Source organism: Coccomyxa subellipsoidea, assembly GCF_000258705.1.
Source record: "Coccomyxa subellipsoidea C-169, whole genome shotgun sequence".
Classification (NCBI taxonomy): Eukaryota; Viridiplantae; Chlorophyta; class Trebouxiophyceae; family Coccomyxaceae; genus Coccomyxa; species Coccomyxa subellipsoidea.
In genome coordinates, this window is record NW_005178029.1 from 1,195,398 (window position 1) to 1,219,769 (window position 24,372).

Below are 24,372 nucleotides of genomic sequence, written 5' to 3' on the forward strand. Positions count from 1 at the left end.
ATAAATCCCTCGATGCAGGTCTGTCAGGACACGCGGAGCATTATTTACCAGGCAGCCACTGTGTGGTAGCCCTCTGCTGGGCAACAAACCGTCTCAACTGAACCTCTTGACGAGGAAGAATTACACTGACAGAACAGCAAATTTGAAAACTTGCGCAATCCAGATAGACAATCGTGAGCTGTTGGTTGGGGATTGCCTTGCGCTCACATCCTTTTGCCTGTACAAACAGGTAAGCTGCTTTATGCTGGGCTCACCCATGGAGATTGACACACCCAGACAGCAGTGCTGGTTAGTGGATTGGTCCCTAACATCACGTGTGAGCTGCCTTGACATCTCTTTTCAACATGCAGATAACATCGCTGCTCTTCCTCCCAGACTTTCCTGGATGGACGGCGCCGCTGCACTTCAACCCAGTCCGCTTTGAGGAGCTGCTAATCTTCATATTCACTCTGTGCGTGTCATGGGTCAGCGCCTGTGGCATCCTGGGCGGCTACAAGACTGTGGCCACCTCTGGTTAGCGCCGGCACAGCCATGCTTTTGAGCTTCACCCTCGTCTGTTGCACCACGACCATGTGCTCAAAGCTAATACCGACTGTCATTGACATGCTGCAGATCTGCCCACTGCATTGGCGCGGGTGAGTGGGGCATGGTTGATTGCCATGCCGATTGCTGCATGCAACCTGATCCTGGTCACGGCTGCGGAAGGGAATGACCTTGTTGGGGACTCCTTCTTTGGCCACGTGCTACCCCTGGCAGCCAGAGGTGCGTGGACAGCAAGGACTAAAGGGATCCAAATGGATTACAAAAGCTTGATGTCCACTTCTGCATTATCTTGGGCAGAGCAGATATGGCAGTGACTTGCTTTGTTCTCCATGATGACAGGCACAGGGGAGCCTTTTGTGACTGCAGCTGGTGTCCTGGGGCTTATGGCGGTGTGGAGAGCGTTTTACACAGTGTTTCTGGATTTTTGGAATGTCCGCACCTTCACTGATCAGCCGATCAATCGGTATCAGGTGTGCACCCATCTGCTGTCTGAACATCTGTCAAAGGTTGCCTCTGACCTACTTCTAAGTGTCCTGTTGCTGACATGCTTCTGTGTCTTTCTTTTCAGGACATGAGTGCCTTTTTGGACGCGCTGCGGTGAGTCTATTGGCTCCCTTTTGTCTACGCTATTTAACTTAGGAAGACATTGTGATTGCGTTTTTCCTTGGAAAAAAGCACTGCCGGCAGCTACAAATTGTTGCTGAGCTGAAGTCCTCAACTATGGCTGTGCAGGTCGGCATTTTTGATGTGTATTTGTTTTAACATCTTCCTCCAAGCCCTTGCAAATGCGCTGGGAGAGGAGAGGATTGAGATGATGGCAGACTCACTCTTGAAAGGCAGCCTGTCTCTTGTGCCTTTCCAGTGACCCTGGCAGCGCTGCAAGAAAAGCTCCGTTTCTTGGGAGCAATGTATCAACAGCATTCAGCACCACGATTCCCGTAGCCAAATCTGTGCATCTGTGCACCTGAACTTCTGCTGACTGCTGAGGACGCGCAAGGCTTGTACAATTTTGGGAAGACACAACAATTTTTTTTTTGCAAGTATTGTCAGCCGCTGATGAGCACTGTATCGCTCATGAGCAGTATTGCACTTGTGGTGTATTTAGCTGGACATGCTACGCATCCGTGTTTCATGTTGTCATGAGCTATGGACATAATGTTGGTGAAAGTGGATCCGCTCTCAAGACCTGTCCGGAATTCCTGTATGATGCTGTGAGTATCCCGGTCTTCAGCATACCATGGACGTCCATGTCGACAGTCAAATTGATGCATATGCGTGCCATGTTCCACACGTGTCCACTACAAGACACCTATATCTCGTACTGCTGCATTTCATAAGTTGACAGTGCCTTTTCCATAAAGTTTGCCATTCAGCCTTTGTATTCCTAGGAGTTCACTGTTCAGTTCATTTTAACATATACACAAATCCTACAGCACCACGAAGCTCATAAAGGTTCAAAACGCTCTCAAGCACAAAGCAAACTGCACCATGCAGCAGGGTGTGGGTGCGGGAACCCCTCTTGGCATTCCCCTGTGATTGTGCAAAATCAGACGGAGGACAAAATCAGACGGAGGACACATGCACAGACCGGACTTTTGCGAGGCTGAAAAAGTATCTATTCGGCAGCGCAAGAGAACATGAATGTCAAATTGCGTCCCCTCCTGAACAACCATCTTCACACAGCAGAGCAGGCGCCCGCAGGCTGACACTCTGAGAATGACATGTTGCCCCACGTGGGCTGAGCAGGCCCCAAGGCCCTATAAACTCCTCAACTCTGGAGGGTAGATGAGGGGGTGCGTTTGTGGATCACTTGATGCATACACTATGGCAGAGCTCTAGGCTGATGACACTGTCAATATAATCCCCTCTTCTGACCACCGTGCCACCGCCATGAGTGCACGTTAGAGTCTGGCAACATTGCAAATGTACACACTCAGAAAGGTGCAGAGACACTCTCCTTCGCATCTGCCAGCTACTTCCTGCTGCCAAGGAAGCGCTGCACTTTGGTGGAAGGCGCTGTGGCGCCGGGGGCTCAGCCGGCGCCGAAGCGGGTGAGGTCAAAAGTGTAGGTGGCGGAGCAGCAGTGGTCGACATCGCGCGCGACCCCCACGAGGGCGTCGGCTTTGCCGTAGAAGTTGTCCTTGAGGGAGATGACGATGGACTGGAAGCGCGCGGCTGCGGCCGGCCGCGTCTTGGCGCGGATGTAGTCGGCCACGCGCGCCACGTTGGTCGCGTCCAGCGCCGCGTCAATCTCGTCCAGCACGAAGAAGGGCGACGGCTGGTACGAGTGGATCGCAAACAGCAGCGCCAGTGCCGCCACCGTCTGCACACAGCCACAGCACACGCCCTCAGAAAGCCTCCCTGACAAGTCATGCTGGTAGTCAGAAGATGCAGCTGCTCCAAGCGCACTGACGTTGGGGATGCACTCAGAAAGACATGAAAAACCAGCTAAAGGCCAACCTTGAAAATCCCCTGTGGCAGCCCCACTCTGAGAAGCTTTGCACAACAGCAGACGGCATGCAAGAGAAAATCTTAGCCAGCAAATTGGTGAGAAGTGATCGCTGGAATTTTGTTCAGCAGCTCAGTCAGAGCGGGTGGTTCTGTATTCTGAGATGATAACGAGTAAAGATTCCAAAAGGGCGGGCGGTCACCTTTTCGCCGCCGGAGAGCTGCTCCATGTCGCGGAAGCGTTTGGTGGGCGGCATGGCGGTGAACTTGATGCCGTGCAGGAAGGGCTCGTCCGTGCTCTCCAGGCTCAGGTACGCCGTGCCGCCCATCGGGTGCACGCTGCTCCCCAGAAAACTTAACCAGTTAATATTGCATCCCTGCTTTGAATGTCATGTGATAGATTGCTATACCTAGGGAACAAGCTGGTGCCTTTGGGTCCATGGAATACAGATACCTAAACGCAACACCTCGACCCCAAAGTGATGTACATCCGGCTGACAATGTCACCATGTGCAGTGGTGTGAGCCAAGCTGCTACAAGCTGTGGCGTAGCGGAGAGGGGACAGGGGCGTGGAAGGTGTGCAGAGCAATGACTTGGGCGCACCTGCTGCGTGTGAGGTCCTTGAAGATGGAGTCGATGACGGACGCGATGTGCTCAAAGGCGGCCGTGAACGCGTCGTAGCGCTGCTGGCGCACGCCGTTGAATGCCTTGGCGATTGCCTTGGCTTCCTTGCGCGCAGCCTCCAGCACCACCTCCTGCTCCCGCTCCCGCGCCTGCACCCGCCACCCCAGCCAGCTTCAGCTCCGCGCAGCATCCTTGCAAAAATACCATCTACCTAGAGAGGGGTCTGCTGGTCGCCGGCAACTATGGAAAGTGTCGCCCATCTCTCAATGAAATATGCATGCATAGAGTCCATTATGTAGACTAATAAGTTCTCCAGGCAGGTGGTCCCTTGCTGCAGTGCTTAGCAGCACCGGGGCAGCATGTCCGAGCTTAACAGAGGCAGGCCACAAGAAAGTAAGCTGGCAGGGGTCCGAGTAGGCAAAAAAATTAGCAGTAGGGGTGAGGATGTTCACCTTGACGGCCTGGAACTGCTCGAGGGCTTTGAGGTTGGGGGCGACGTGGGCGAGGGCGGCAACGCGCGCATCGATCTCGCGCCGGAAGTCGGAGTGCAGCGACTCGCGGTCGGCCTCCGAGCGCGCCGCCGTCAGCTGCCGCTTCAGCCCCGAGAAGTCCAGCTTGAAGCGTCCCGAGGTGCCCGCCCGCTCCTCATCTGCAAGTAAATTCCCATCCCACCAGGTCATGCATGCTCACAGGGACCTGTCTGCCATTCAGCCCCGTCATCAAAGGTCTAGCTGCTTTTGCTCCAGAATCTTCTGGGAGCAGTGCTGTGGTGCTGCAAGAGAAAAGGGTCAAGACAGGTAGGCCATGTTATACCTTCGTCTGCGCCGTCCTCTGCTGCATCATCCTCTGCTTCCTCTTCGTCCTCATTGTCCATGGACCGCACCTTGTCGCCCTTGCGCGGAAGCGCCACCTGCACCGCACTTAGCAACATGACTCCCGCTGCTCAACTTAAGAAAAGCCACTCTTGAACCTGCCTGTGAATAAAATAAAGGCAGGCAATCTGGTGTGAAGGGGAAGAGGGCAAGGGATGCACCTGCTCCATTTGTGCGGCCTCGAGCAGATCGGAGCGCTTGGTGGCCAGGGCCTCCAGGGCGGCCTCGTGGGCGGCGAGCGCACGTCGAGCGGCGTTGCCTTCCGCCTGGTGCCGGGCCACCTCCTTCTTGGCCGCGCGCACCTCGGCCTCCGCCGCCTCCGCCTGCGCCCTCAGCTCCTCCATGCGCGCCGTCTGCACGCGCGTACCTCTGGCTTCAGAATTCTCAAGCAACATTTTTTGCATCCAGCGCATCAAAGCGACTGCACAAGTGGTTCTTATTCAACATGGCATGACATCACCAAACACAGCAAGTGGTGAAAGACTTTGCAAGAGCATAAATACGTTTCCAGCTGGTATCATTGACGAGGTGCCGTACTCTACAGGTACGCCAAAAGCATGGGACAAAGAGACAGGAAGTCCCAAATGTGTTGCAGCAGGCATATGCTACCCTCTCGTAGGGAGCGTCAACGTCGGTGCAAAACAGGAGGAGCTGGGGGACTGTGGGTCACTGCGCACCTCTGCAGCCAGCTCCTGCTCCACAGACTCTGCAGCTTCGGCAGCAGTTCGCGCCTCCGCCTCCAACTTTTCCAAGTTCTCCTGTATCTTCTTCACCTCTGCCTTGGCCGCCGCCACGTCCGCCTTCAGGTCCCGCCGCTGCTCATACGTCAGCTGGTGCTTCAGCTTTGTTGCCTGCACAGACAAGAGGCGCTTGATGAGCGGACCCTGCTGTTTGTCATGGTGAAATTCGGACACATGTATGGGGAAATTGGCAAGCGCATGAGGGGTTAGTGTTGAGGGTACAATTTCCTATTCACGGCGAAAGAAGGTTATGGCCAGTAAGAATTGAGTATTTCCCGAGTGACGCCCATAGGTGATCACATGCACTGCTTATGCTGCTCCAGAATGATTAGAACATGGGACCCTGTCGGGGTGTGTTGTCGCTACCTGGAAGACGATCTTCTGTGCAATATACTTCCTGCACTGCGGCTGGGTGAGACAAGTCCGATCGATGAGGGATAGCAGCAACTAGGTTTATAGCGAGGAGACGTGATGACAATGGCTCAGAGTTTGTGGAAATGCTGACATGAATGATATTCAAGTATTCCATCTTGCTGTGTTGGGTGCACGGTCAACTACATATAGAACCTTGCACAGCAAATCATCATCATGGGGGTGTGCAGGGGGGAGCTCTGTTGCAGAGATGTACATGTAGTGGTCGAGTCATGGAGTAATAATGTCCCACTGGTCCGTGGTTCGAGTCTTGAGCACGCCAGTGTAAATAACATCTATATAACAACTTCCTTCCCTTTTCGTTTTCCTTCTGCTTACGATGCATGTTAAATATTCATCTGAGGGAGGTGGGTCTCCTGCTATCCTCGAGGATCATCTTGCAGAGATTGAGAGGAGTTTTAATGAAGCGAAGTGATGTACGTTGTCACCTGAGATGTGAGGGCCATGCGCCTCTTGGTGAAGTCCTCTGTGGCCGCTGCATTCTGCTCCATGTACTCCCGGATGTTGTCCACGCCAACCTGAGCACGATCCTCACATGTCAGCTTCAGAAGTTTGCCATCTGCAGTCACTGGAATACTCGTTCTTGTGTACAGTGACATGTGCGCCTAATGTTCACTGGACCCGTGAGGAACACAAGCACACCTTCTTGCTGAAGGCTGCAAAGATGCGGTCCTCGATCTCATTGATCCTCTTCTGCAGGCCCTCCATCTTCCTGGCGCGGTCATCGATGGCCTTGCGCAGCTTTGTGGCGCCCGGCAGCTTCCTGTGGCTCTCCTCGCGCAGCGCCTTCGCCTCGCTGGCTGCGTTCTTCAGCCTCTGCTCGGTGGCTGCACAGGTCAACACAGTCCGCCAGCACTAAGGAGGACCAACACCTACTTTATCTTGATCAATATGCCAACATCCATGGGCACTCCAGCCAGGCAGAAAAAAGCTGTGCGCAACAGATCAGGGGTTGCCAGTGCTCATTCAGGGATGCGGGTCGAGCAATGCACCTTTGAGCTCGCCAGTCTTGAACTGCACATCGCGTTCAAGGCCGGCAATCTCGCAGCCCAGCTGCTGCTCCACCTGCACCATATCGCGCTGGGAGGGCAGCTTCTCCAGCTCTTCTGCCGCCCTGTCCCGCTCCTGATCCACATATACCCAATCACCTCAAACATTCCGTCTCAAAGTCAAGCTCAGATCCATCAGTTCAGCGGATAAGAGGACTGTGAATGGCTCCTGAGTGTCTTGCAGTACCACGATGTGCACAGCATGCAGATCCAGGTGCCCCGTAAAAATACATCTGGATCAACAGGAAGCCACAGTGCATACCTGCTTGAGGCCGTCCAGAGCGCTGTCGTTCCAGCGGGAGGCGCGCGCGGACTCGTTGCCGGTCAGGCCGCCGGTCATGAAGCCGTTCTTGCTGATCATGGTGCCGTCCGCCGCGACCACCTTGTGCCGCTCGTTGGCGCTGTACGCCAGTGCCCGCGCCTCATCCACGCTGTCACAGACCAGCGTATTCCTGCACAACCACAGCACATGCCATGTCACGTCTTTGAAGCCAGCTCAAGCGCGCTGATGCCCGCATTTGAAGCCCTCTCCATTTGGCAAGGTCTTGATGTATACATGCTGGGGGAGAGGGATGGGCTTAGCAAGAGCACTCACCCGCACACTGTGAGGAAGGCTCGCTCCAGGGAGGTGTCATACTCCAGCAGGTCCAGGGCCAGCTTGGCTGTGCCGCCCAGCAGCCGTAGCCGCTCATTCACCGGCTGCAACAATGAGAATGTCAAGAATTAGCACACATGGCGCTGAACAAGACGTGGAAACAAACAGTGTGTCAAGCTGCGTCAGGATCCTGCAAAGCAGCAGAGTGTGCGGTTCTGGACAGCAGAGGAATGCCATGGAGCCCACACGAGCACCATAGTCTCTGTGTCACACACATCGCGAGTGATCAAATTACGAGGGCGTGCCTTGGGACGGACGGTGTCGAGGGGGAAGAAGGTCATGGGCGCGACTTGGTTGGTGCGCAGCCACTGGATGCAGTCCTGCGCGGTCTCCTTGGTGTCCACGATGACGCCGTCCAGGTCGCGCCCCATCACCACCGACATTGCCAGGTTGTACTTGGCCTGGCTCACCCTTGCCAGCTCAGTCACCCGCCCAAACACCCCTGCCACATGCAGCCCATTGTCAAACAGCATTCTCTGCTGCTCGCTGTGTTTTGACATCTATTAACCTTACTAACTCTGATCAGCAATTGCACAGCCAACAGAGAGCACTGGGAGTACATAGAAAGCCAGTACCACGCTCGGGAGATGACAGGCGGAGCAAGATGAATGGGCATGCAGAGATTTAGAATATGTCTAGGGCAGTGGAGGCGTGCCTGGGTGCAGGCGTTTGAGCTGCTCCACGGCGGTGGTCATGCGGCGGTCGCGCTCGGTCTCTTTGCGGTCGGCCTTGGCCTCGCGCAGCTGCGCCTCCCCCTCCTCCAGCTTCTGCGTCAGCACGTCCCTCTGCGCCCTGCCACCCACCCACCAGCACATGTCTCAGGAAAGTTGGTGGTCACTGATTGACAGTCACCCCGACACATGCCCAGGTCATATGCAGATCACCTTCCAACTCTGCCAGAGTGTCTGTATGTCAGGGGTCAGGTGGCGGTGCTTCATTCGCTAAATCTTGAGCAGGGTATCGCATGTTTATGCCAATTACTCCCTGCAATATGAAGCCATCCATGAAGCTCTAATTGGCGTGAGATGTGATGCCCTTGAAGAAGCTCACCGCTCCCGCCGGTGCTCGTCAGTCATGGTGGTGTGGGCGGCCTTCTTGGCGGCCAGCTCCTGCTTGGCTGTTGCCAGTTCAGCCTGGGTCTTGGCGAGTTTCTCCTTGAGGCTGGCCTGGTCTGTATCCAGCTGCGCCACGCGGCTAAACACATCCTTCTCTGTGTCCTCCAGGTTGCTCAGGGCTTCCACGTCTGCGTCCTGCACATGACACGCATGCACTTGTCTTAGGTGCCTAAACTTCACACGCGCGCATGCAAGATCACTTGCACTATTTGTCAATCAAACATCTGGGACAAAACAAGGACAAATGGCACAAATAGCAGTGCAATACGTGCGGCAATCAAATGTGGTACCTGGGCTGTCTGGAGGGAGTCATGGTCGGAGCGCAGCTTGGAGGTCTTGGACTTGGCCTCTTCCTGGATCTTGTAGAACTCTGCCTGGTGCTGGGCATTTAGGTGCACCTGCCCCTCGTTTGAAGCAGTCCTCATGTCCTCCTCCAGCTGCTCTTGCGCTGCATAACACTCGAGGCTTCCATCAGCCCAGATTCAGCAACTCTCAAATCAAGACTATCACTCGTTCGCATGTGCTATCAAAAATGCTCTGTGAGCATTATTGCATATGCTTGGAGTTTTTATTCGGCTGTCTCACCATCAGTGATGTTCTTCAAGTCAGTCTCGAGCTTGGTGATGTGCTGCTTCTGCTCCTGGAGCTTCTTCTCCTTGTCTTCCACGTTCTTCTTCTCTGCCTTCAGCCGCTTCTGCAGCCTTGTGAGCCCCTCCTTCACCTTGGCTGAGTCTGGGCTCTGCTCACCCCACATCCACCACATCAAATCCGCCCATCTTGGTACATACATAGCATAGTATCATGACAAAGTATTGGAGAGATGCTAACCACTGCAATGAACGAATGCTAAACACTGCGGCATGCCGCCGCTGTGATGTGTGGGACACAGGGTGGGCTGAACACCCACGGCACAACAGCAATGACATGCAACGACTTGCAAGAGAGCTATGATGCTGCTTGCCTTCTTCTCAAGCTCTGCCTTGCGCTTCTTGTGCTTGCGCTCCAGCAGCAGGCGTTCCTTGCTGAAGCCGGCTGCAGCCTTCTTTTTCTGCTCCACCTTCGACTCACAGCTGTACAGCACCTTGGCCGCACCATTCAGCTCCTCCTTGTGCTTGCCAGCCTCTTGGCGCACCCCCACCATGTCCTTCTCGATCTGGAACAGCTGCCAGAGGTAGTACTCCGCCTTCAGGGCCTCCTGTGCAGCAATCATGCGAAGATCTTGTCAAGCCACATTTGAACACTCCTTTGAACACTCAATTCAACCAAATCTTCACTTTGGCACCAAGGAATGATGAAATGGCAAACTCACAAGGTCCCGCTGCATCCAGAGGTGCTTCTCAGCCTCCTCCTTCTGCTCCTTCTTCTGCTTCTTCTCTGCCATGACTGCCTTCTTCTTGGAGAACACAAAGCTGGTCTTTTCATCTGCCTCTGCCTTTTTGGCCTCCAGCTCGTCATACTCCTTCTTGAAGGCAGCAGAGCCAGATATCTGCTCCACCAGGTTGGTCATGTCCTTGGGAGACAGGGCTGCGACTGACTCGATGTCTCCCTGCATACAAGCAACTTTAATCATCCAGCAGGATTAGTCAGGACGAGCAGGAGCAAAGAACCAGCACAAAAGTTTAAGCTCAAGCATTTCTATGTATGGTGACCTGCATCAAAGGATCGAGACAGGGGATCACCTGGAACACCAGGAAGTTGCGAGCCTGCACTAAGATGCCATATGACTTCAGCTTGTTGTTGTATGCCTCCCAGCTGGCGTTGCGGTCGTTGATCTTGTACTGCGACTGGTAGGACGCATCAGCTGACGCGCTGCTGGGGATAATGGCACGCGTGAAGTGCACCTCCTCACCATCAGATGTCTGAAATACCAGCTTCACATAGCCCCTCCTGGGTCTGTCCTCCTCGTCCTTGCCCTCGGAATTGAGATACAGCAGCTCCTTCAGGGATCCTCGCAGCTGAGCTGTCTTGACTCCCAAGACAAAGCTGATGGCATCCATAAGATTGGATTTGCCACTTCCATTCGCTCCCACGACAGCAGTGAAATCATAGAAAGGGCCGATAATCTGTCTTCCCCTGTATGACTTGAAGTTATCAACCTCGATTTGCACGATGCGGCCCTGATGGGGGCCATCCACCGTTCTTGTCATGGCACTCTGTTGTTTAGTATGCAAGTCCTACGTGAATTTCATCGCCACATCAAAGCCTGCCTTTGCAATTCCAAAGGCTAGCTACAGAAACGTTTTACACGAAGTACAGCTCAGTCGATTTCTTGGATTTCCAAAGCCCGAGACAGGACGTTGCATGCCCTGCTGTGCTGAGCTTTCCCGCAATTTGCAGGAACGCCGCCGTCCGCCTGGCCCTCAGCAGCCGCAACAATCCTTGCCAAGCCTTCCCATCACCTTGTCCCAAGTGAGCACGAACCTCCGCTCAATATTTGATATACACACTTTGCAGGACTGCAAGGTGGTGCCGTGCATCAGGTGACTGGGATCTGATTTATTGAGGAGGAGAATCCTTGAGCTTTGCACAGTATGGCGACTGCCATCAGCAAGAAGCGTAAGGTGAGCCATGATCAGGGCATATGCTGCTTTTGGCAATTCAGAGACGGAACTCAGCATTATTCTGCTGCGATGGATGGGCCGTTCCTCTTCAAAGGGCTTGGAAAGACGTGCTGACCACTTGTCTGTGTCTGCAGTTCGTAGCAGACGGTGTTTTCTACGCCGAGTTGAATGAGCTCTTCACAAGGGAGCTCGCAGAGCACGGGTACTCCGGCGTGGAGGTCCGTGTCACACCGCTGCGCACTGAGATTATCATCAGGGCGACCAGAACACAGAACGTGCTAGGTGAGCTCGAGGTTCTGGATTTTCTTACAAGTGATCATTTATAATCTGTTGAAAATCTTGCAATGGATCAGCTGTCGACATGCATTCCTCTGATCATGTTATTGTGCATTTTCTTCTTGCTTTGCTGAGGACACGAGTCACGGTCTTTCTTGTGCTTGTGGAGATATAAATACGGGTACTGTGGCGTTGCAGGCGTGAAGGGACGCAGAATTCGGGAGCTCACAGCGGTGGTGCAGAAGCGGTTCAAGTTCCCTGAGAACAGCGTGGAGCTGTACGCAGAGAAGGTGGCCAACCGCGGGCTGTGCGCCATCGCGCAGGCCGAGTCCCTGCGCTACAAGCTGCTGGGAGGCCTTGCCGTGCGCAGGTAAAATTTCCTTCCTTTCGGCTTGCATCTGCAGATCACTGGGTCATTGTTTTGTTGTTTCCTTGCTGTGGTCGCATTCTGGGCTGAGCGTGAATGTGACATGGCAGGGCGTGCTACGGTGTGTTGCGGTTCATCATGGAGAACGGCGCCAAGGGGTGTGAGGTGATCGTGAGCGGCAAGCTGCGCGCCCAGCGTGCCAAGGCCATGAAGTTCAAGGACGGCTACATGATCTCCTCCGGCCAGCCCGTCAATGACTACATTGACAGCGCTGTGCGCCACGTGCTCCTGCGCCAGGGCGTGCTCGGTATCAAGGTGCCCATCTGTTCACCTCTTCTTCTGACACTGCAACAGCCCTGCCTGCTGTGGTGTTCCCCATGTGCACTGTGAGTGACTGGACACAGTTCCATACTGCTGGTCATCACAGAAATCATGTAGCCATCAGGGTGCATGTTGGCACCCTATGGCCAGAACAAACCTCCTAGGCTGCATCCTGTCTTTTGTGAGTTTATGCAAGCAGGTTGGCGGGTGTTTGAGGGTGATTGCACCATCATCACAATCTTTTAAGGGTATGGTGCGGTATGCTGATTCGGCGGGTCCTGGCACAGGTGCGGATCATGAAGAACCACGACCCCACCGGGAAGTCCGGCCCCAAGGCGACCATGCCCGACGTGGTGGTGGTGCACGCGCCCAAGGACGAGGACACCTCCTTCGACAAGGGCATGGGCAAGGACAAGGAGGGCTACGTCAAGGACTTTGCCGCCCCCGCCATGGCGCCCCCACAGCCGCAGCAGGCCCCGGTGCAGCAGCCCGGCCTCGCCTGAGTTGCCCCGTGACTGCAGCCGCCGCGGCTGCGCAGCCGTTTCCTTTCTTGCTTCTGCGCGTGTACCCTAGCAAATTCTGCGTGTCTTCCTGCCTGTCGCGCACGTGGCGTGCGGCTGTGCCTGTCGTTCTGGTCTGGGCTCCTGCTTGTGTTGCCGCATATGCTGGACACCTGGCAGAAGTCTTTTCGCGAGATGTCTTTGTTCAATGCTGTGATGTGTTGGGAAGGCGCTGAGATAATAGTACCAGGTGTGGCCAATGGTCACTGTGCTGTAATAATTGATCAGATGCCCTCTTCTTGATATAAAACCTTCAAAGCCATGTTCGGTAGATTCCTCCAAGCGGATCATCTTTAAATCCTCAGTGCACACCTGATACTTTCGTCCCGCAGGCTGCATCACACCTTGATTCTGATGATTCTCACCGCCTCGAGGGCTCTTGGCCCACCGTTCCGCTGGCATTGGGATGCTTGAAGCACGAGTAATTACTTGTGTGCGCTGCTGCAGCGGCACTCGCCAACTTCAACTTGAAGTTGCTCGATCACCAGCATGATCATGAAAACTCTGTGGCTGCCAGCAGCGCTGCTGATGTCAACATGTACATCAACATTGCAATCTTGCGCACATGGCATGCCCATGGGCATGCATATTTTCATAAGCGATCATCACAGTGAACATCAGTGATCTTTTGACTGCATGGACTTCATCTCTTCTTTGACAGACTCGCATCCGATGTGAGTCACAGGGCAACTTGCAAATGATATTCAAGTTGAATCTAGCTGGCTCGCACAACGCCGGCCCGGTGCCATGCATGCGTCACTGAGCGCTCTCATGAATAAGTCCGCTCGCAAGTGTTCTCCCTGTCACCAGCTCCCCGATTAGGGCAGCTCACCCATGATTACCGCTGAGCAGTGATCCCTCATCCCCGTCGTCTGTCACTGTGACAAAAGGATTCTGTCTGTCACTGAATCTGGCACTGCCGCGAAGCCGGATGATGACATCAGTGACGCTGAGCTCATCAGTCAATCATCACCAGAATCCATAACTTCGGATAGTCACAAATATTTCGGTCCTGCCGGTGCAACTGTCGCTCACCAGGCTCACAGCCGAAGCTTTGGGAGGGGCACACTGTTGAACTGCGGCAGGGTTTCGATCGAGCTGGGTGGTCACTTGCTTTTGTTGGGGGGGGAATTTGTTCTGGGGAAAGGATGCACCTGCCGGACGCCGTCATCAAGAATGTCGCTGACCGGTTGGTGCAGCAGCCAGACAGCCAGGCTGTCCTGGTGTCGCTCATGTCCATGTGCGGCGTGTGCAAGCAGTGGCGGGATGTAGCGCGTCATCTTGAGGAAGGCGTCCTGCACTTCGACGCCCTGCGAGCCTGCGGCAGGAACAGGGTGGGCCGGCCCCTGACGCCTGCCGAGCTCACGTTCCGGAAGTCCAGCACGGCCGCCAAGAAGGCCTTCTTCCAGTCCGCCGCGCGCCTGCTCACCGGCTACACGGAGGTCGTTCTGGCCGGCGAGGGTATCACGGATGTCACGCTGCTGGAGGCCGCCAGAGCTGCCGGAGACAAGCTGGTATCCATCGAGGTCAAGGTACGTGCCTGTATGATCGCTCAAGCTGGTTCCTTTCGCCTGAAGTCGGGGGCGGGGAAGCTGATTCGGTGGCGTTTCTGCTGAGCAGGACACTTCCACCGTCACGGACGCTGGCTTCGCGAGCCTGGCCCTGTTCACCCCCCGCCTCGTGCGCCTGCGGCTGACCAACCTGCCCCGCGTCCGAGGGGGCTTCATCGCCGGCCTGCTGGAGCGCTGCCCTCGCCTGGAAGTGCTGCACCTGGAGAATCTGCCTAGCTGCTGGGAGGGCCAGGGCTTCAGCAGCCCCAGCGTCAGCAGGGCCAAGGCCCTGCGCACCCTGAGCATTCTGGGCTGCAAGGTTGACATGAGCGCTGCCGCTCTGCTGGCCAAGGTGTCCGAGCTGCGCTCCTTCACCTACGACGGGCCTCCCAGCCTGATGCGCGTTGCCACCACTTTTTGGTACGTTGCCGTACCAACCACATCCATCTGTGTCCGCAATTTCTGTAAGAAACATCCTGATTGCCATTTCCTCCTATGATTGCGTTATTTCACAGTCCCCCACTGACTTACAAGGATATCTCTCTATTCCAATGCCCACATAGTGTTGGATGTGGAAGTGGGGGGTGGTAAGGCAAGCCTAATTACGCATAGTGAGGCCTGCTAGGACGGATAGAATTCGATCTGAGACAATGTGCCTCTGTGTTGCTGCAGCCCAAAGCTGGAGGAGGTGAGCTACACCTCGTCCTGCCCGGAGGCGGTCAACGAGACGGTGCGGTGCCTGCTGGCCGCACGCAACCTGCGCACGCTGGAGATGACGCCGCGCAACATGGCGCTGCAGCCGGAGCAGCTGCACGCGCTGGGCATGCTGCCGCTGACGGAGCTGCGCCTCAACTCCTTCATGTACAACCAGCAGCCCGCCATCAACCGCGCCAGCCAGAGCCACCTCGACAACGAGGGCGTCCGCGCGCTCGTCGACTCCATCTGCCACCGCGTCAACGCCCGCGCAGGCACGCCCCTCCCCCATGCACTCCCTTCTGCTCTTCTATGCCCACGCTCACCACCCTTCTCTTGCACTCTTGCATTTGTGAATGCAGTCGATCATGAGGCATCCAGCTTTATCTCCAGGTGGAGCTCATGTGTATCACATGACATGTTAAGCAGCGTGGTTTGACAGCAGTCGCGCTTGTCTGACGGTGCTCAAGAGACCCACAGCTGCCTCTCGGCTAGCAGAAGTCTCGGCATGCAGAGCAGGGATGCTTGATGACAGGCGCATTTGTCTGAGCTCAAGACGCGGTTTCCTCTGGCCCTGCTGACGCTGTGCTGCGGATGTTCACAGGCCGGGAGGCGAAGCCGTTCCGGCTGTCGCTGTGCGGCGCGACGGCGCTGACGCACGACGCGGTGAGCGCTCTGCTGCGGCTGCCGCTGCTGAGCGAGCTCAAGATCGACGGCTGCTTCCGCATCAACTCCATGGACAAGATGCGCCTCGTCGCCAAGGTCAAGGCCGGCGCCAGCCTCGGTGCCTCCACTGTGCTCTGCGGCCGCTCTGCCGCCGAATCCGCCCAGGACCAGCGCGCCTTCGCCTCCCACCTGCACCGCATGCTGCGCTCCATCGCCTGATGTTGCAGCGCAGATCATCACCCCACAGCCACGCACCACCCCTGCTCAGAGATCTAGACGATCATCATCGTGTGCCAAGACACACAGAATGCCAAGAGAGAGAGAAAGAAGCACTGTAGACTGCATGCAGCATGGAGTCGGACAGCAGAGCTCGCCCAGAGGCTGTCCTCTGGGAGGCTTGCTTGGATCTTCTGCCATCATGGGCAGGTAATAACGTAGATAGAGGCACTGGATACTTGATATTGAGAAGGGCGTTGCAGTCTGCCACAGCACCACTGGGAGGATGGCATGATGACACATGGTTTGCATGCATGTACCGGCTGATGTTTGAGCCTCTGCCAATGCATGCGGGAGGCGGATCAGCCTAGCCAACTAGACGAGGCTGGTGTGACATAGCGATTCACGCGCAGCCTCGATCAGGTGGCAGGAACAGATAGACGTCAGTTTTGAGCCCTTGTCGCTTTGTACATGAGGCCGTCAACTTTGGCCGAGGAGCAGACAGGGCGTTTCCACACTTTTCCGTCCGGTCACTTTTATTGGAATTCGACGTGCCCACTTCTGTTTGCTGGAGGCGTCCTCTACCCTCAGCGGGTGTGGGTGTCTTCAATTTGCAGGATCTGGGTTTGTCATCTACAGTTGGTTGACTTTTATACTTGGGCTGGTTTCTTGATGTTGAGGGCCAGAGCTGGGCTCTCAAGCCTGCTCGCCAGACATGGTCATATCCTGAGGCCCGCACGCAAGCCAGGCATTTGTTTGTACTGTCCAACAATTTATTTGATGTACAGCAGCCGCCTCACCCGAGGGGGCCAACATGCCCTTTTGTGTTGCTCTAATAATGCTAAGTACCAACAGATTATACAGGGAAGTGTTTTGTGTATGTCAATGGAAATGTGATAGGGGTACGCTGCTTACTGCAGCTGCAACCTTTCAATAGTACTTGGAGGAGGCAGTGTTGCTTACGGATCAGGCATGGGCATCTGGGCACAAATGCCGTGACTGCTTTGGAAGTGTTGTTGACATCACTTTAGGTCAGGCGAGTGATCAACACCATGTCAGTGACCCCTAGCGGCAATCCCTACGTGGCATCTTACAAGTTGCCACAGCAAAAGGCAGTGCCCAGCTCTGTGCGGTAGAGTTTGCTGTGTAAGGTGACAGATATATATGATCGATGCGTTGTGAAGATGGTGTTAACTTCAACAGATGCACAGATCAGTATCAGTATCACGTAATAGCAAGACTACGATGCTGAAGAGCACCAAAGTCAGTTCTGCTTGTACAACATGCATGTCTGTGGCATTAATACAGGCACACTGATGTAGACCAAATAGCATGATCATGACTTGGCAAGCTGCCAGCCTCTTTGCCGTCTTGAACGCATTTAAAGAACAAAGCAAATACTCAGGCACATCCAGCACAACTTGTGCTTAAGACTTGAAGTCTTAAGGACTCCTGAAGCCTTCAACACATGCGACTAACAAGTGCTGACACTGAAAGAAGAAGGAAATTCAGCACAATTGGCTGCCTGCTCTGCAATTCCTGGGCCGGCATGGAAATCCATCTGGCGCCAAGGTGTCTACGTATGAGCTGGCAGGTGTCAGCGCCCCAAGCGCATGAAAAACTTGCAAAGCATTGCAACAATATATTTGTGCTTTGTCACGGTCTCACACACAGCTGCCACCTTTAGAAAAAACACCATTGCACATTGTCCTTTTAGGCTTGGGCTTCCATATGCATACACATCTTGGTGGCTAATCTTGCAGTGCAGACCTGTTGATGGACAACTTGGCGAGGGACCAACAGCTACTCCAAGCACAAGCGCACATTCGTCATGCATTCTGACATATGACACGCTCGCAAAGCACCTTGACTGTCCCAGCATGCAATGGAAAATTGTATTGTAATTGTTGTAGATTCCACAGCCACCAACAACCCGGCCAGTAGTGAGGCTCCTAGCAGAAAAGAACATGATCATGTCACAAGAGCGGTCAAGAGCCCTATTCAAACCTCCAATGCATGGAAGATGAGGCAGTCAGCTCACATGGGAAACACGCCACATGTGCAAAGTCCACAAATTCATCATGCTCATCACACCATTGCTTCCCCATGCAGCAGCGAAGGGCTTCCAAAAAACAGCTAGCAGTGTCTGACCACTTTCTTGATGTATCTCGTGCAGTTGTCCTCTGCACATCTGCTTCCAACCATCCTCTTCAACACACAGCACAGCTGCATCCTTCTCTTGCTCCAAGACGTCCATGCAACATAAAATTGGTGGACAGCAGCAAGTTACATGGTGGGTCTGCGCCGCCGCCCTGCCTGCAGCACGCCGGCGAGAGGACTGACAGCCACATCAGGAGACTGGCTGTCGCCCCCTCGCAGCGCGCTCAGGCCAGAGCCGGCACAGGGCGGGTCTGCCGGGGTGGGCGTTAGGGGATGGCCAACCATAATCAGGCAGAGGTCTCTAAGTAAGGAATCTCTGTTGACGGCATCGGGCATCAGGCAAGGGCGCTGCTGAGGTTCCTGAAGGGGCTGGCCTCCGGCAGGGACTCCAGCAGGATTTCCTTCTTGATGTTCTGCGGGGCCCCCGCCTCCTCCCGCAGGATGCCTGTTATCGCCAGCACGTCCGGCGTGTACGGATCTGCAACCCCCAGATGACAAGTGTCACTTCACTGTCAGTTGAACTTGAGAGATGTACACATCACGGTCAGCGAGCGCCAGATAAAAGAGAAACGGCTGCCTCGCAAGACAAGCTTTTGCAGCAGCAACACAACAGTCCCCGGCCCAGGAGCACAAAATGAGAACATGTATTGGTCAAGAAATGGGTCAAAAGTGCAGGCAAGGGTGCAATGTGCAGGCAGGGGTGGGGAGGGGCGTACATCCAGCCACCAGCATCTTGGCGTGCTGCACAAAGTCCATGCAGCGGCAAAACTCCACGATGAACTCGCGCACGGCCACATACTCCTCCTCCAGATTGGCCTTCAGGTCATCCGCCGCCTTGCACGCCTGCAGCACCGCAGCACCGCAGCACATGGTCCTCACACAAAACTCTATCTGCTCATGGCACGCGCAAAAGCGATCTGCTGCAGTAGCCAGTGGAAAAGGTAGGTGAAATCACAGGTACAAAAGGGCGCCTGACCTGCACATACAGCGGCGCGTTCTTGTGTTCCGTCTCAGCGCAGGGGAAGTTTGCCTGCAACACAAAAAAGCTCTCAACATTCCTATATCTGAATCTCGTTGAATTTAAGAAAGCCAGGGAATCTGTATGACAGCCCGGTGCCCTTCCAGACGAGCCACATGTGTTGAATCAGATGACCTTGCTAGTCCTTTGATACAATTCAAAAGAGACCGCAGCTTGAGGAAAATGGCCAAGAGGCCCCACCTGCAGCGTGTTCATGATGGCCTCGCGCGCCTCCAGGATCTCATGCATGCGCGCAAACAGCACGTTCTGCGCCGTCAGCAGCCCCTGCTTCTGCTCTGGCGTGTAGGACGAGGCCTCCTGCGCGCAGCAATTCAACCAATGGCTCACAATCCACCACTATTCAGAAAATAGAAGTTGCTGTACTGGCCTAGACTGTTCTTCTTTGGGAGTAGCAAAATTAGACAGGGAGAGTGAGAGCAGCTCACCACAACTTTCCGCCAGTGGTCCTTGCCGGGGTCTGTGTAGGGCTCTGCATCCGAGGCGCCACCGTAGCGCATGGCTGCAGCTCTGCGGAACAGTTGCGCGTCCAGCCAGCCCATCAGATGGAACAGGTTGCGCTGCGCCACACCCCACACACTGTTTCAATGCCGTCATCATCATGCTTGCGTCAATTCATCCAAGACCTTCCCAGTCAAACATGACACACTGTCAAAGCTACAGTTTGCTGAGTCATCCATTACAAGGGCTTCCTGTGAAGTCGAGCATGGGATAAGGCACAGTGAAGCTGGTGGTGCAGCTCTCACCCGCGCTGAGATGATCTCTTGAATGCGCAGGTACGCCTCTGTGCCCTTCCTTTCCCCGCCGTCGGCCAGACACCTCGCCAGTTCCTGCGCGCATTCCTGCATGGGGCAAAAGAAAGTTGTCAGCAAGCCCCTTCACAAACAGCTTGCTGCCTTGAAGAAGCGTCAGCCAGGGGTCAAAAGCGGGGGCCTCACGTTGTAGATGGGCAGGATGTGCTGCATGCTGAGTTTGCCGGACGCTGTCAGGAGCTCGTGCTCATCAATGCTGCGTGCCTGGCCCTTGCGCACAACACTGCAGAAGCGCGTCAGAGCCTCTGCCAACGCTTCCCGCTTGGCCAGCTCGTCATGGGTCTCGCCCGGCTGCATGGCCTGCAATTCACCAATCAGCCCTCGTCATCATCTTTACACGCATTTCCTGCCAGAGGCAAGGTGCGCATGCAGACAAGCTGCATGTCAAGGCTGCCAAAAGCCTGCCCGTTGCTGGCCTCCTCAGATCCAAGCATGATCTTATCAACTGTGGGGATGCTACTCAGTATTGTAGCGCGCCCCTTGAGCCGGGGCCAGCACACACCAGCATAGCACCCCATTTTAAATGCCAAATCGCATGGCTGCACCATACTAAGTACCACAATTGCGCTAGGCAATGCCATGAGGACGCAAGCCGGGAGCATCCGATTGTGGAGCAGCTTGGCATCTCACCTTTTGAATTGTCATGCTGCCCATCTTCTCTCGTACCACCTGAGGCAATGTGGCACGACGTCAAAACCAACTGCAGGGAAACACACAATCACCTACAGAGGACGCGACCAACGCATTTTACAGCGCTTGCCAAAAACTCTACCTTTTCCATCTCGCCACACTTCAGCTCGTATGTGGACTTTTCCTTCTCAGCAGCGTTGAGCTTTGCAGTCAGGTCCTGGATTTGCTTCTCATACTCCCTCAACTTGTCCTGCAAAACAACAAGCATTGAACTTGGAATGGTATATATTCTCTGACATGAAACCAAGTTTGCATCTGCATGCATGAGTAGGGTGAGCCAGCTGTTGGTACAGCTCCACCTATTCAAAAACAGACAACTAGGGTTTGCCTCTTCGACTATCAAAATTGAGCACAAAGATCACGATGGCGAGGTAGAATATCACCCTGCTACAAGAAATGCAACACACCTTTTGCCTCTGTCTGAAGCGAGCTGCTGCCTTTCTATTCTGCTCACGCACTATTTCCTTCGTAGTCAAGCTGTGTTGCTGCTTGGAGCCATTCTGCTCGAATTTGAAGCTCTCCCTCGATGTCATCTCTGGAAGAGATCGGCTTGACACTGAATGCAGAGGCTCCCTGTCGCTGACTGGTGGGGCTGTTGCAAGGTCCATATGCTGGCCAGATCGGTGGTTGTACTGGGGCGGGGTGGAGAGTAGCATGCCCCTCCCGTAGGAGAGACCATTCATTTCCATGCTCAAGTTTGGCAGAAGATGTACAGGCTGCTGCAGCGGAGCCAGTGGGAACAGGACATCGGTTCCGAGATGCTGGCTGAGGGGAAATTCGGTCGCAGACGCCCCACCAAGCATGTCCGGAATTTGGAATCCATCATAATCTAATGGATAGATCGGAGGCCCGTTCTGGCTCTGCATGTGCCCAAACGAGACGTTGAGTTCCCTTAACGGCGGATGCGTCAGGCTTCACGTAAGGCTCTCCGATCTTTTCTCAGTAAGACAAACACACAACGTCTCAAGATCGACATGACAGGATGACTTTAGAAGTAGACGTCTGGTCTCTCGTCATAATACTCCCGTGCTTTTCTCCCCGAAAAGGACCTTTTTTTTTACGTGATCCGCCTCGGTTCAAATTACTGAGGCTACGCTGATGGGTTGTGTTCCGATGAGGGGAGAAAGGAAACATGCATGCCTCTTCCTTAATAGATTGATGTGACCTTGCATTGTGATCCTTGCTGCTGCAATCTAACAATCTTGGCAGAAGTCCTGCAGATACACCAAAACCACACCGGTACGTGTACAACTTGTCACGGTAAGGCCCTTCCGGGAATGTACATAGAATGTACATAGAACTTCTTTGAAAGAGATGCTATCATAGCATGATGCTAGGAAGAACCTCTGCACCTTGCCATTTGACTTGCCAAGGTGCTTAATCGAAAATAATACAGTTGTCACTCAACAATTCTGGTGTCATGCTCCTTCCGTGGGATCACCGCCGCCCGGACCCTTTTTATCTTTGCCGGAGCTGTCTGCCGTGGCAGCGGGCCGCAGCTGCACAGCGCTCAAGCCCAGGGAGAGGCCCAGCATGACCACCACCAGCGCGTCTTGCCAGACCAGCCCCTGGCTAGTGTGCCAAAAGCGCCGCAGCACCTGCGCATGGCGCACCGCCCGCGCATTCCTGGTCCTCCACCGCACGCGCTCAAATCGCTCCTGCAACCCAGATCACCCAAGCTCATGCCCACATGCATTAGTTGTGAATGCAGTCAGGTGGCATGAGACAATGCCTAGAAAATTATTTTCCCCGTGCTGTGTTTCCCATGCGCAGAAGAAACACATCAAGGTGCGACAGCGATCTGATGACGGCAACGCTACAAATAGCACTGCAGCAGGGAAGCGGGTATCCGAGAGCCGGACCTTGTTGGCCTGCGCTTCAGCCTTCTCAGCCTCCCAAGCAGCTGCTCTGGCCCTGTGCGTCGCCTCGCGCCGCTCCTTCATGGTCTGCTCATCCATGCTCCTCTTGAACCTGTCACAGCCTCAATTTTCGCTGTGCTACCCTGTTTACGATGCTCATGCACACACGCAGGTCCGCTGAAGGCGCATTTTCACAGTGCAACAGGAAGCAATGCGGGAGCCTACCCTTGCCGCTCAAACCAACTGGCAAAGGCCTCCTCGAAGTCATCTGCTCCGGGGCGCCAATTGCTGGATGAGTAAGGCCCCTGGCTGCCGATGCCTCCCAATCCCCTTCGCAGGGAATCATAGGATGATCTTCTGCTAGCATCGCGCAGCACCTGGTAATCATAAACAAAGGCGATCAGAAAATGTCCTGCAGCTACAGCCGTGTCTATAGTACACAGGGGCCGTGTTTGTGTTGGCTGCAAGATGTTGCGTCAGAAGGCAGCAAATCTGTGGAGGTCTGTAGTGACAAATGGCTGACCTCGTATGCCTCTGTGACCTTGCGGAAGGCTTCATGAGCGCTCGCATTTCCAACATTCCTGCTCCAGGCACAGACGGTACTAATACTGGCGAGAGAAGATGAGCAAAATGTACAGATGAAAGGTCAGAAGGGTAGGCAGCAAACCTGTCAGGGTGGTGCTCTAGTGCTTTTGTCCTGTATGCCTTTTTAACCTCCTCCAAGGAAGCAGTCTCCTCTATTCCTAGCACCTCGTAGAGGCTGGCCATCAACACCAATCCCACCACAGCCTGATTTGAGGCCCATCATCTCTTTAAAATCATCCTTGAAATCAAGCAATCTGCAATGCTAGATTCAACTCCAAGATCAGAGAGCCTGTTGCAACCCTTCACTCCTTGTCACTAGATCAGCTGACCAATAAATTTATTTAAAATCGTGATGAAATTGTAGAAGTTTCAAACCAGATCGCAATGCACATTAGTATGGATTCCGTTGCACTGTTTGCGGCGTGGACGAAATTGTTGTCGAGGTTGCGTTTCCAGGAAGACGTGTTCTTAGGGCTCACCCCTGATCTTGCTGACCCCGAGGGCAGCAACGAAAGAAACTCCCAGAGCCTGAATCTTCTTTCAAAGGACATTGCGAGGTGACAATACTTGTATCTTTGCATCAGAGGGTACCTGTTGGTCCCGTGGAGGCTGCCGATATCGTTCAGGCGGGCTAGTGCTGTTTCTGGTTGGAAGGGGGATATCCTGCAGAGCTCGTGGAGGATGCCGAGGGGTGGTTTGGTAGGGGTGAGTGTCTTCTAAATGTAAAGAAAACGCAACATTATTTACTATGAATGATACAGAGCTGCCTCTCTGAGATGAGAGCATTATATCAACGTCACGCCTGCCCTAATGACCCAAGCAACTCCAACAAGATCTCGATCTACAGTCATTCCTTCATATATTATGATTAAGCAATTCAATAGTTGTATGAAGCTGGTGCTCTATGCTGATCATGCAGATCCTGCCGCCTCAGTTGAGATTTTCACCGGGTGATGCAAAAGCTGCCGCTATGTGGGGGGCAACAGCAGCAGTTGGGGCCATATGGCTCGTGCAGGTAATGCTTGTGCCACCACAGTTATTACTTGCATGTGTTCAGTAATGTGGCACATGCCCAGTGCCGCAGAACTCTTCACAGGGGCAATGTGCTATGTGCAAGAGGCTGTCTAGACAAATGCAAGGTCATGATGGCATAAGAAGAAGGGGAAGCTTCTGTGCCCAATGACGAGCACGTATGTGCTGTGCAGCCTTTTGATTACATCAGAACACTGATCAAGGGCCCGACAAGCCCAGGAGAGGAGGGGGGCCCGCCTGCTGCAGGACAAACAGGCCTGCAAGAAAAAAGCGACGCAGCTAACACGGACTCCTGATCGAAACTAAGGGAGTTTTCTTAGAATGCAGCAGTGACTGCAGAGCAAAGCTCAGTGTGAGAGAGATGGGGCCTGCTCAATCTATCGGCCTGGATTGATACATGTGTGGTTACTCTGATAGCAAACGTGCTAGTGGCATCTTAGCAAGGGGCATGGAGCTTTATTGTTCTGTTAGGAGCCATCATGGCATTGCCAGTAGATTTTTGTCCAGGGC

General features: G+C 54.3%; 7 protein-coding genes across 7 annotated transcripts; 3 read left to right on the plus strand and 4 right to left on the minus strand.

Moving 5' to 3' along the window:
* Positions 1–157: 157 nt before the first annotated feature.
* On the plus strand, positions 158–965 carry COCSUDRAFT_6943 (hypothetical protein; the record flags this gene model as incomplete). The annotated part of the gene is made up of 4 exons (XM_005645349.1): positions 158–229; positions 351–513; positions 613–762; positions 883–965. Coding segments are annotated over 4 exons (468 nt in total), but the record flags the coding sequence as incomplete, so codon positions are not given.
* Positions 966–2,575: 1,610 nt separating this feature from the next.
* COCSUDRAFT_37663 (RecF/RecN/SMC protein) lies at positions 2,576–10,625 on the minus strand (the record flags this gene model as incomplete). The annotated part of the gene is made up of 19 exons (XM_005645350.1): positions 2,576–2,866; positions 3,195–3,330; positions 3,595–3,764; positions 4,068–4,259; positions 4,649–4,840; positions 5,165–5,338; positions 6,088–6,177; positions 6,302–6,486; positions 6,652–6,784; positions 6,971–7,160; positions 7,304–7,407; positions 7,621–7,805; positions 8,019–8,155; positions 8,414–8,613; positions 8,769–8,926; positions 9,064–9,217; positions 9,440–9,673; positions 9,788–10,024; positions 10,158–10,625. The coding sequence occupies 19 exons, from the start codon at positions 10,623–10,625 to the stop codon at positions 2,576–2,578; spliced, it is 3,630 nt and encodes a 1,209-aa protein (XP_005645407.1).
* Positions 10,626–11,009: 384 nt separating this feature from the next.
* On the plus strand, positions 11,010–12,386 carry COCSUDRAFT_7635 (putative 40S ribosomal protein S3; the record flags this gene model as incomplete). Its single annotated transcript, XM_005645351.1, has 5 exons — positions 11,010–11,039; positions 11,174–11,321; positions 11,514–11,685; positions 11,793–11,997; positions 12,291–12,386. Coding segments are annotated over 5 exons (651 nt in total), but the record flags the coding sequence as incomplete, so codon positions are not given.
* Positions 12,387–13,584: 1,198 nt separating this feature from the next.
* On the plus strand, positions 13,585–16,856 carry COCSUDRAFT_30495 (hypothetical protein). The gene is made up of 5 exons (XM_005645352.1): positions 13,585–14,095; positions 14,184–14,533; positions 14,786–15,065; positions 15,326–15,349; positions 15,419–16,856. Exons 1-5 carry the CDS (start codon positions 13,712–13,714, stop codon positions 15,689–15,691), a joined length of 1,311 nt encoding a protein of 436 aa, XP_005645409.1. The 5' UTR covers positions 13,585–13,711; the 3' UTR covers positions 15,692–16,856.
* Positions 16,857–17,053: 197 nt separating this feature from the next.
* COCSUDRAFT_33917 (hypothetical protein) lies at positions 17,054–17,801 on the minus strand. The gene has a single exon (XM_005645353.1). The coding sequence runs from the start codon at positions 17,661–17,663 to the stop codon at positions 17,286–17,288; it is 378 nt and encodes a 125-aa protein (XP_005645410.1). The 5' UTR covers positions 17,664–17,801; the 3' UTR covers positions 17,054–17,285.
* Positions 17,802–18,183: 382 nt separating this feature from the next.
* COCSUDRAFT_57414 (hypothetical protein) lies at positions 18,184–20,919 on the minus strand (the record flags this gene model as incomplete). The annotated part of the gene is made up of 9 exons (XM_005645354.1): positions 18,184–18,326; positions 18,565–18,691; positions 18,825–18,878; positions 19,068–19,184; positions 19,313–19,444; positions 19,631–19,726; positions 19,823–19,996; positions 20,469–20,576; positions 20,794–20,919. 9 exons carry the CDS (start codon positions 20,917–20,919, stop codon positions 18,184–18,186), a joined length of 1,077 nt encoding a protein of 358 aa, XP_005645411.1.
* A 649-nt stretch (positions 20,920–21,568) lies between these two features.
* On the minus strand, positions 21,569–23,237 carry COCSUDRAFT_54257 (DnaJ-domain-containing protein). The gene is made up of 5 exons (XM_005645355.1): positions 22,913–23,237; positions 22,769–22,826; positions 22,471–22,622; positions 22,249–22,357; positions 21,569–22,044 (listed from the first exon to the last, which is right to left on the minus strand). Exons 1-5 carry the CDS (start codon positions 23,011–23,013, stop codon positions 21,805–21,807), a joined length of 660 nt encoding a protein of 219 aa, XP_005645412.1. The 5' UTR covers positions 23,014–23,237; the 3' UTR covers positions 21,569–21,804.
* Positions 23,238–24,372: the final 1,135 nt, after the last annotated feature.

Bases quoted from the DNA above. Each gene is read 5' to 3' on its own strand.
- COCSUDRAFT_30495 (XM_005645352.1), top strand. From the start codon at position 13,712: ATGCACCTGCCGGACGCCGTCATCAAGAATGTCGCTGACCGGTTGGTG. The intron at 14,096-14,183 runs GTACGTGCCTGT...TCTGCTGAGCAG, and splicing joins TGGTATCCATCGAGGTCAAG to GACACTTCCACCGTCACGGA. The intron at 15,066-15,325 runs GTCAACGCCCGC...CATGCAGAGCAG, and splicing joins TCGACTCCATCTGCCACCGC to GGATGCTTGATGACAGGCGC.
- COCSUDRAFT_33917 (XM_005645353.1), bottom strand. From the start codon at position 17,663: ATGATCATGTTCTTTTCTGCTAGGAGCCTCACTACTGGCCGGGTTGTT.
- COCSUDRAFT_54257 (XM_005645355.1), bottom strand. From the start codon at position 23,013: ATGGCCAGCCTCTACGAGGTGCTAGGAATAGAGGAGACTGCTTCCTTG. The intron at 22,827-22,912 runs GTTTGCTGCCTA...TGCCTGGAGCAG, and splicing joins CTAGAGCACCACCCTGACAG to GAATGTTGGAAATGCGAGCG. The intron at 22,045-22,248 runs GTCCGGCTCTCG...TCTGGGTTGCAG, and splicing joins CTGAAGCGCAGGCCAACAAG to GAGCGATTTGAGCGCGTGCG.